Here is an 11,859-nt window from a genome sequence, read left to right as displayed (position 1 = left end):
TAAAGTGAAAAACTCAAACACCAGGTTCACTATATGGACCCCTTATGTATTTATACATGGTGATCATATCCCCCCTTATGTATTTATACATAGAGATCATATCACCCCCTATGTATTTATACATGGAGATCATATCCCCCCCTATGTATTTATACATGGAGATCATATCCCCCCTTATGTATTTATACATGAAGATCATATCCCCCCTTATGTATTTATACATGGTGATCATATCCCCCCCTTATGTATTTATACATGGAGATCATATCCCCCCCCTATGTATTTATACATGGAGATCATATCCCCCCCTTATGTATTTATACATGGAGATCATATCCCCCCCCCTTATGTATTTATACATGGAGATCATATCCCCCCTTATGTATTTATACATGGTGATCATATCCCCACCCCTTATGTATTTATACATGGTGATCATATCACCCCCTATGTATTTATACATGGAGATCATATCCCCCCTTATGTATTTATACATGGTGATCATATCACCCCCTATGTATTTATACATGGAGATCATATCACCCCTTATGTATTTATACATGGTGATCATATCCCCCCTTATGTATTTATACATGGTGATCATATCCCCCCCTTATGTATTTATACATGGTGATCATATCACCCCTTATGTATTTATACATGGAGATCATATCCCCCCCCCCTTATGTATTTATACATGGAGATCATATCCCCCCCTTATGCATTTATACATGGTGATAATATCCCCTCTTACGTATTTATACATGTTGATCATATCCCCTCTTATGTATTTATACATGGTGATCATATCCCCCCCTTATGTATTTATACATGGTGATCATATCACCCCTTATGTATTTATACATGGAGATCATATCCCCCCCCTTATGTATTTATACATGGAGATCATATCCCCCCCTTATGCATTTATACATGGTGATAATATCCCCTCTTACGTATTTATACATGTTGATCATATCCCCTCTTATGTATTTATACATGGAGATCATATCCCCCCTTATGTATTTATACATGGTGATCATATCCCCCCTTATGTATTTATACATGGAGATCATATCCCCCCTTATGTATTATACATGGTGATCATACCCCCCTTATGTATTATACATGGTGATCATATCCCTCCTTAATCTCCTCTTCTCAGGAGGGAATAAATTCAGTTCCTCTAATCTTTCCTCATAGCTGAGCTCCTCCATGCTCCTTATCAGTTTGGTTGCCCTTCTCTGCACTTTCTCCAGTTCCCGGATATCCTTTTTGAGAACTGGTGCTCAAAACTGAACTGCATATTCCAGATGAGGTCTTACTAATGATTTGTACAGGGGCAAAATTATATCTCTTTCTCTGGAGTTCATGCCTCTGTTAATACAAGAAAGGACTTTGCTCGCTTTGGAAACCGCAGCTTGGCATTGCATGCTATTATTAAGATTATGATCTTCCAGAACACCCAGATCCTTCTCCACTATGGATTCCCCCCCAGTTCTACTCCCCCTATTATATATGATGCATGCAATTATAAATTAGAGGACACACCCTGTGAGTAATTCTACTTCTCCTTCTGTAGAACCGCGATAAAATGATTTCCATTTGATAAAGGCGTTCTGTGGAAGTGCAGATACGTGAACAAATATTCTTGAGATACAAGGAAGTGTTATGTCTTGAGGGACCTTGGAATAGCTGTGATAGTCTAGAGAGCAAGAAAGACTGAGCCGATGGCGTTCCAGAGAGTACCAGCTCTCTATGGGTGGTCAAAGGAAGGAAGAGCTCCCACTACTGGTAGGAGGAGGAAATCATATACTGGAAAAAACACTCTTTTCCCTTGGGCAGCGAGAGAGAAATATTACTCTTTGGCAGCGATTCCCTCCTTCAAAACATCTGCACATAATCAGTAACTTTCCACTCTGCACAGAGAGACTTCACCAGATGTCTGATAGTTTCTGTGCATTCATCAAAAAAAAGAGCCTGCCAGGTCCCTGCACCATTGTTAGATATGAGAGGCCCCTGTTATAGGTAAGAAGGACCCTGACAACCTGTTACAGAGAGGAGGAGCCCCTGAAACCTGTAATAGGGAAAAGGGGCCCCTGACACCCTACTAAAAGAAGGAGCCCCTTGCATCCTGTTACAGAGAAGAGGGGCCCTGACACCCTGGGACAGTAAAGAAGGGCGCCGGACTCCCTGTTATAGGTAAGAGGGCCTTTGACAGTCTGTTACAAAGAAGATAGGCCCTTGACACCCTGTGACAGAAAAGGGGAGCACCTGATGCCCTGCTACAAGAAGGGGCTTTTAGCATCCTATGACAGAGAACAGTGGCCCTTGACCCCTTGTAATTGGTAAGACGGACCCTGACAACCTGTTACAAAGAAGGTGGGTTGCTGGCACTCTGTGATAGAGAAGTGGGGGAGCCCGACACCCTGATATAGGTAAAAAGAACCCTGACAACCTGTTACAGAGAAGATGGGCCCTGACACCCATGATAGAAAAGTGGGGACCCGGATGTCCTGATAAAAGAGGGGGCCCAATACATCCCGTGACAAAAAAAAGGGACCCCTGATACCTGGTCACAGTGAAGGGCACCTGACTCCCTGTTATAGAGAGGATAGGCTCTTGACCCTCTGTAACAGAGAAAAGGGTCCCTGACACCCTACTCGAAAAAGGGGCCTTTTGCACCCTGTGACAGAGAAGAGGAGTCCCTGGCACCCTGTGACAGAGAAGAAGGGAGTCTGACACACTGTTATAGGTAAGAGGGCCCCTGACAACCTGTTACAGAGAAGATGGGCCCCTGACACATTGTGACAGAGAAGAGGGGCTCATGACACCCTGTGACAGTGAAGAAGGGCCCCTTACACCCTGCTGCAAGAAGTGGCCTTTTGCAATCTGTGACAGAGAAGAGGGACCCCTGACACCCTGTTAGAAAGACCCCCCAGACATTATATTGCAGATAAGACAGCCCTAGACATCTTGTTACAGAAATTAGGCTCCCCTGACACCCTGTTATAGGTAAGAATGGCCCTTGACATCCTGTGTAGATAAGAAGGCTCTGGACATTCTGTTTTTGATAACCCTGACACCCTGGTGTAGATAAGGGGGCTCATCCATTCTGGTAGAGGTAAAAAGCCCTGGGAATCTTGGTATAGATTAGAGCAGGGGTGTCAAACTCAATTTCATCGAGGACCACATCAGCATTATGGTTTCCCTCAAAGGGCCAGTTGTATCTGTAAGACTATGTATGCAGAGTTCAGGAGTGTGCTACATATAAAGTGCATGGTTCAAGAGTACGCTCTGTATAAAGTACAGAGTTCAGGAGTGCGCTGCGTACAGAGTGCAGTGTTCAGAAGTGCGCTACATACAGAGTTCAGGAGTGCGCTGCGTACAGAGTGCAGTGTTCAGAAGTGCGCTACATACAGAGTTCAGGAGTGCGCTACGTACAGAGTTCATGAGTGCGCTACGTACAGAGTTCATCATGAGTGCGCTACGTACAGAGTTCATGAGTGCGCTACGTACAGAGTTCATGAGTGCACTGCGTACAGAGTGCAGCGTGCAGAAGTGTGCTACGTACAGAGTTCATGAGTGCGCTGCATACAGAGTTCAGGAGTGCGCTACATACAGAGTTCATGAGTGCGCTACATACAGAGTTCATGAGTGCGCTACATACAGAGTTCATGAGTGCGCTACATACAGAGTTCATGAGTGCGCTACATACAGAGTTCATAAGTGCGCTACGTACAGAGTTCAGGAGTGCGCTACATACAGAGTTCAGGAGTGCGCTACGTACAGAGTTCATGAGTGCGCTACGTACAGAGTTCATGAGTGCGCTACGTACAGAGTTCATGAGTGCGCTACGTACAGAGTTCATGAGTGCGCTACGCACAGAGTTCATGAGTGCGCTACGCACAGAGTTCATGAGTGCGCTACGTACAGAGTTCAGGAGTGCGCTACGTACAGAGTTCAGGAGTGTGCTACGTACAGAGTTTAGGAGTGCGCTACGTACAGAGTTCAGGAGTGCACTACGTACAGAGTTCAGGAGTGCACTGCGTACAGAGTGCAGCGTTCAGAAGTGCGTTACGTACAGAGTTCATGAGTGCGCTGCGTACAGAGTTCAGGAGTGCGCTGCGTACAGAGTTCATGAGTGCGCTGCGTACAGAGTTCATGAGTGCGCTGCGTACAGAGTTCATGAGTGCGCTACGTACAGAGTTCATGAGTGCGTTACGTACAGAGTTCATGAGTGCGCTACATACAGAGTTCAGGAGTGCGCTACGTACAGAGTTCAGGAGTGCGCTACGTACAGAGTTCAGGAGTGTGCTACGTACAGAGTTTAGGAGTGCGCTACGTACAGAGTTCAGGAGTGCGCTACGTACAGAGTTCAGGAGTGCACTGCGTACAGAGTGCAGGAGTGTGCTACGTACAGAGTTTAGGAGTGTGCTACGTACAGAGTTCAGGAGTGCGCTACATACAGAGTTCAGGAGTGCACTGCGTACAGAGTTCAGGAGTGCACTGCGTACAGAGTGCAGCGTTCAGAAGTGCGCTACGTACAGAGTTCATGAGTGCGCTGCGTACAGAGTTCAGGAGTGCGCTGCGTACAGAGTTCAGGAGTGCGCTGCGTACAGAGTTCAGGAGTGCGCTACGTACAGAGTTCAGGAGTGCGCTACGTACAGAGTTCAGGAGTGCGCTACGTACAGAGTTCAAACTACGGCCCTGCAGTTGTTCAGGAACTACAATTCCCATCATGCCTAGCCATGTATGTGAATGTCAGAGTTTTACAATGCCTCATAGTATGTATAGTTCTGCAACAGCTGCAGGGCCGTAGTTTGGGAATCCCTGGAATAGAGGGTCCTTTGACACCCTATTATAGATAAGGGGGTCCCTGAATCCTTGTTATAGTTCAGAAGGGCCCTTGAGACCTTGTTAAAGATAAGAGGGCTGTGGACATCCTGTTACAGAAAAGAGGATTTCCAGACATCCAGTTATACAGGGGTTTCCAAACTACGGCCCTCCAGCTGTTCAGGAACTACAATTCCCACGAGGCATTGTAAATCTCTGACATTCACAGACATAACTAGGCATGATGGGAATTGTAGTTCCTGAACAGCTTGAGGGCCATAATTTGGACACCCCTGCAGTTATAGATAAAAAAAATAGGCTTCTGACTCCCACTTTCAAATAAGAGGGGCCCCTGATAACCTGTTAGACATAAAAAGAAGTCCCTAACACCCTGTTACACATGTTCCTTACACGTAATCATAGATCGAAGTGGGGTGGTCCCCTAATGAGAAGTTACTGAAAATAGTGGCCCCCCATCACCATATTGTAGCCAGCAACCTATGAAACAGGAGCCTCTGGCTCCCCAACTTCCCCAGAGTGGATTCCCTGGTCTGCTTGCGCTGGGCAGAAAAGGGGTTAATTATTTCCCCATCACACGGATGTATTAATAGACACGGCTGCTGAGCTATATTTGTCCATCTGATCATGTGATAGCGGTGTGGCACAGCGGCGGGTGGGCATCCATAACGAGAGCTCTTTAAATACCCATTATGGGGGTTCCACGTGTTCCCTGCCTGCGGATGTCACCCCACTTTCCTTAACCACCGGAGGATTTTCCTGCTTTACGTCAAGGCCATTTTTTGCAACTTGGCACTGTGCGACTTTAACTAACAATTGCGCGGTCATGCAACGCTGTACCCAAACAAAATTTACGTCCTTTTTTTCCCACAAACAGAGCTTTCTTTTGGGGGTATTTGATCACCTCTGCACTTTTCATTTTTTGCGATATTAATAAAAAAAAAGCAAAAATTTTGCGAAAAAAATTGACATTTTCTACTTTGACAGTTAAAAAATATCCAATATATTAAATTGTTGTCATATATTTAGGCCAAAATGTATTTAGCTACATGTCTTTGACAAAAAAAATCTCAATGAGCGGATTTTTAACCGCTTTAAAACCAGAAGATTTTACCCCATTCCTGAGCAGGCCATATTTTGCGATTCAGCACTGCGTGACTATAAACGGACAATTGCATGGTAGTGCGAAGGCTGTACCCAAATGAAATTGACGCCTTTTTTTCCCCACAAACAGAGCTTTCTTTTGGTGGTATTTGATCACCTGTGCGATTTTTATTTTTTGCGCTATAAACAAAAAAAGAGCAACAATTTTGAAAAAAATAACAATATTTTTCACATTTTTTTATATGAAATTCTCTCTCTCAAAAAAAAGTAAAAATCAAAATTTTTTAACATTTTAGGCCAATTTGTTTTCTGCTACATATTTTTGGTAAAAAAAAAAAAAATCGCAATAAGCGTATTCTGATTGGTTTGCGCAAAAGTCATTGCGTCTACTAACTACGGGAAAGATTTATGTCATTTTTATTTTTTTACTAGTAATGGCAGCGATCTGAGATTTTTTGCGGGACTGCGACATTGCGGCGGACAGATCGGACCCCTGACTGACATTTTTGACACTTTTGGGGGGGACCAGTGACATTAATACAGTAATCAGTGCTAAAAATATGCACTGTTACTATAATAATGACACTGGCAAGGAAGGGGTTAACCCAGGGGCGATCAAAGGGTTAAGTGTGAGCCTCAGGGAGTGTTTTCTAACTGTATGGGGGAGGGGCTTGTGAAATGGCCATAGAGACCTGTGATCCTATATAGAAGGAGCCCTGTGAAACAAATATGCACCGTTACTGTAATAATGACACTGGCAGGGAAGGGGTTAACCCAGGGGCGATCAAAGGGTTAAGTGTGAGCCTCGGGGAGTGTTTTCTAACTGTATGGGGGAGGGGCTTGTGAAATGACCATAGAGACCTGTGATCCTATATAGAAGGAGCCCTTTGAAACAAATATGCACTGTTACTGTAATAATGACACTGTCAGGGAAGGGGTTAATCTAGGGGCGATCAAAGGGTTAATTGTGAGCCAAGGGGAGTGTTTTCTAACTGTATGGGGGAGGGGCTTGTGAAATGGCCATAGAGACCTGTGATCCTATATAGAAGGAGCCCTGTGAAACAAATATGCACCGTTACTGTAATAATGACACTGGCAGGGAAGGGGTTAACCCAGGGGCGATCAAAGGGTTAAGTGTGAGCCTCGGGGAGTGTTTTCTAACTGTATGGGGGAGGGGCTTGTGAAATGACCATAGAGACCTGTGATCCTATATAGAAGGAGCCCTTTGAAACAAATATGCACTGTTACTGTAATAATGACACTGTCAGGGAAGGGGTTAATCTAGGGGCGATCAAAGGGTTAATTGTGAGCCAAGGGGAGTGTTTTCTAACTGTATGGGGGAGGGGCTTGTGAAATGATCATAGAGACCTGTGATCCTATATAGAAGGATCACAGGAGCTCTGTGATCGTTCCAGAGAGAAGAACGGTCAGATGTGTTTACAACAGCTGACCGTTCTTCTCTCTCAGCGGGGAGCGATTGCGGGTGGCCAGCGGCAATCGGTGCCGCCTGCCCCGTGCATCGGAGTCCCCCGCTGACGAGTGGGGACGGGAGCGTGCCGCCGGCGGCGCACGCTCGCCCCCTAGCTGCAGGCGTGTGATTGACATATACCTATGTCGGTTCGCGCAGGAGGGCCAGCCTGCCGAAGTAAATTGGCGACGGGCGGTTCGGAAGTAGTTAAAGTAAAATGGAATCCAGTGGGTTGCCTCAAATGTTTGCTCTTTAATAAAAACCCCTCATATCTCTGCAGACTTCCCATCACTGGCTCCATCCCGTCTATAGATTGTATCTTGTGTTGCAAATTTTGTATCCATATCATTGGACAGAATCCGACCCCTATCTGCGCCGGCAACAACATGTCCATCTGAAGCGCAGTTTTCCACGGTGACCTGTGAAGACCTGCGAATTCCAGATCTCAGACCTTCGCATTCCCGGGTCCGCCGTCCCCTCCGGTCACATATTAATTGCCAGATACAATTAGCAATGTTGTTTCTATCAATGGATCGCCGTATCCGGCCACCTTTTCCCAGCGCCTCTACCTGGCCTTTTCCTGAACTAAATGTGGAAAACTCAATCCCCAACTTCCCTGAACGATCGTTCTTTCCTCACGTGCAGATTTCTGGGTCCCTGGGGGGCTCTCTGAAGGCTGTAATGATGAGGCTTGCATGCCAAAACTTCAAGAAAGAAAACAGATTGTGAACTGGGCGATGTGCGGTCACGTTTCCTCCAGAAATTATAATTTATTACCCCGATATCAAAAAACGCCCTCCTGTGATCGCCACATCTGGAAGAACAATTCTTGGTATTTAATAATAATTGTGAGGAGAGAAGATGCCGGATCACAGCTAAGGAAACGCAGAGCGAGTGGTGGAATGAGCGAATGTCAGGGGCGACCATGAACTACAAGTACCAGAATGTCCTCCAAGCCTTCAACTGTCCACCCAGGACCTCTGGTTTATAGACCAGATACATCCTAAATATATAAACCATTTATCCAACTGTTCATCCAGAGCTTCTGGATTATAGACCAGATACATCCTAAATATAGAACCATTTATCCAACTGTCTATCCAGAGCCACTGGTTTATAGACCAGATACATTCTAAATATAGAGCCATTTATCCAACTGTCCATCCAGAGCCTCTGGTTTATACTTTTGGAAATCTTGGAAATTATGGCTCTGGGTGTGTCAGGGATAATTGTATTTGTGATAATGTTGGTTGGTTGATAAAATGATTTTCCTCTGTACAATCTCAGGAAAGGGGTGAGAGTGCATGTGATTTGTCCTTGTCTATCTAGAATATGCAGAACGCTCGATGTGACATTTCACGGCCAATCATGTGACGGGGATAACGCTTCTGTTCTGTCTGCATCTCGTGAGAGGAACTGGGGATAATTCAGGAGAAAATCTCATTATATACAATCAGACCTGCCAGCAGCAGGTGGAGCGCTCCAAGGTGGGGAATTAACTTATACAGGAGTGACATCACCGCTCTCCAGATATAAGATATATTATACAGGAGTGACATCACCGCTCTCCAGATATAAGATATATTATACAGGAGTTTTATCAACGCTCTCCAGATATAAGATATATTATACAGGAGTGACATCACTGTTCTCCAGATATAAGATATATTATACAGGAGTGACATCACCGCTCTCCACATATAAGATATATTATACAGGAGTGACATCACCGCCCTCCAGATATAAGATATATTATATAGGAGTTACATCACCGCTCTCCAGATATAAGATATATTATACAGAGTGACATCACAGCTCTCCAGATATAAGATATATTATACAGGAATGACATCACCGCCCTCCAGATATAAGATATATTATACAGGAATGACATCACCGCCCTCCAGATATAAGATATATTATACAGGAGTGACATCACTGCTCTCCAGATATAAGATATATTATACAGGAGTGACATCACCGCCCTCCAGATATAAGATATATTATACAGGAGTGACATCACTGCTCTCCAGATATAAGATATATTATACAGAGTGACATCACCGCTCTCCAGATATAAGATATATTATACAGGAGTGACATCACCGCTCTCCAGATATAAGATATATTATACAGGAGTGACATCACTGCTCTCCAGATATAAGATATATTATACAGGAGTGACATCACCGCCCTCCAGATATAAGATATATTATACAGAGTGACATCACAGCTCTCCAGATACAGGATATATTATACAGGAATGACATCACCGCCCTCCAGATATAAGATATATTATACAGGAATGACATCACCACTCTCCAGATATAAGATATATTATACAGAGTGACATCACCGCTCTCCAGATATAAGATATATTATACAGAGTGACATCACCGCTCTCCAGATATAAGATATATTATACAGGAGTGACATCACCGCCCTCCAGATATAAGATATATTATACAGGAGTGACATCACCGCTCTCCAGATATAAGTTATATTATACAGGAGTGACATCACCACTCTCCAGATATAAGATATATTATACAGGAGTGACATCACCGCTCTCCAGATATAAGATATATTATACAGGAGTGACATCACTGCTCTCCAGATATAAGATATATTGTACAGGAGTGACATCACCACTCTCCAGCTATAAGATATATTACAGTAAACCCCCCTCCATTGCGGGGGTTACGTTCCCGACCCAGCCGCGAAAAGTGAAATTCCGCGAAATAGAAAAACCCGATTAAAATGCATTGTAGGCGTGTTTATTTTACTGTCACTGTACGTGTAAAAGCATTTTAAGGTCTTTAAACACACTTTTAAAACAATAGAAACTCATTTAAACACAAAGATACTAAGAGACAGAGCAAGAGCTATGGAAAACACAAAAATATTTCATTTTTAATGATTTATATAGTAAAATAACATTACAAAAAAAAACCGCGAATTACCGGGACCGCAAAAACTGAACCGCGATCGAGCGGGGGATTACTGTATACAGGAGTGACATCACCGCTCTCCAGATATAAGATATATTATACAGGAGTGACATCACCGCTCTCCAGATATAAGATATATTATACAGGAGTGACATCACCGCTCTCCAGATATAAGATATATTATACAGGAGTGACATCACCGCTCTCTAGATATAAGATATATTATACAGGAGTGACATCACTGCTCTCCAGATATAAGATATATTATACAGGAGTGACATCACTGCTCTCCAGATATAAGATATATTATACAGGAGTGACATCACTGCTCTCCAGATATAAGATATATTATACAGGAGTGACATCACCGCTCTCCAGATATAAGATATATTATACAGGAGTGACATCACTGCTCTCCAGATATAAGATATATTATACAGGAGTGACATCACTGCTCTCCAGATATAAGATATATTATACAGGAGTTACATCACCACTCTCCAGATATAAGATATATTATACAGAAGAGACATCACCACTCTCCAGATATAAGATATATTATACAGGAGTGACATCACCGCTCTCCAGATATAAGATATATTATACAGGAGGGACATCACCACTCTCCAGATATAAGATATATTATACAGAAGAGACATCACCGCTCTCCAGATATAAGATATATTATACAGAGTGACATCACAGCTCTCCAGATATAAGATATATTATACAGGAGTGACATCAACACTCTCCAGATAGAAGATATATTATACAGAAGAGACATCACTGCTCTCCAGATATAAGATATATTATACAGAAGTGACATCACCGCTCTCCAAATATAAGATATATTATACAGGAGTTACATCACCACTCTCCAGATATAAGATATATTATACAGGAGTGACATCACCGCTCTCCAGATATAAGATATATTATACAGGAGTGACATCACCGCTCTCCAGATATAAGATATATTATACAGGAGTGACATCACCACTCTCCAGATATAAGATATATTATACAGGAGTGACATCACCATTCCCCACATATATGATATATTATGCAGAAGTAATATCTCCGCTCACCAGATGTAAGATATTATACAGGAGTGACATCATCGCTTCCCAGATGCAGGTTATATTATACAGGAGTGACATCACCGCTCTCCAGATATAAAATATATTATACAGGTATGACATCACTGCTCTCCAGATATAAGTTATATTATACAGGAGTGACATCACTGCTCTCCAGATATAAGTTATATTATACAGAAGTGACATCACTGTTATACTTTACAGGAGGGACGTTGTGGTTGTAGATAATTTAGACATCTTTCAGTGTGACCCTTCCTTTTCTATCTCCCTCTGTGTCTTGGGGCCCCAGATGATGGCTCTTCCTGCGCTGGCAGACGGTTGTGCGGTCAGTGTGACATACCTGAATGTGAAATGTAGGACTCTCATGTCGGTGACGCTCCCT

The 11,859-nt window shown here is 43.4% G+C and overlaps 1 protein-coding gene across 1 annotated transcript in view; it reads right to left on the bottom strand.

Annotated features, from left to right (window-relative positions):
• SLC29A1 (solute carrier family 29 member 1 (Augustine blood group)) overlaps positions 1-11,529 on the bottom strand; it is a 61,116-nt gene extending 49,587 nt beyond the window's left edge. Inside the window, exon 1 of the mRNA XM_082251665.1 lies at positions 11,466-11,529. Coding sequence (XP_082107791.1) covers positions 11,466-11,498 — 33 coding nt within the window. The 5' untranslated portion in view covers positions 11,499-11,529. The remainder of the gene's footprint in view (positions 1-11,465) is intronic.
• Positions 11,530-11,859: the final 330 nt, after the last annotated feature.

Source organism: Pelophylax lessonae (assembly GCF_965119305.1).
Source record: "Pelophylax lessonae genome assembly, chromosome: 3".
In the NCBI taxonomy this organism is placed as follows: Eukaryota; Metazoa; Chordata; class Amphibia; order Anura; family Ranidae; genus Pelophylax; species Pelophylax lessonae.
The sequence above is the reverse complement of the archived record's forward strand: the minus strand, read 5'-3'. Positions and strand labels throughout refer to the sequence as shown.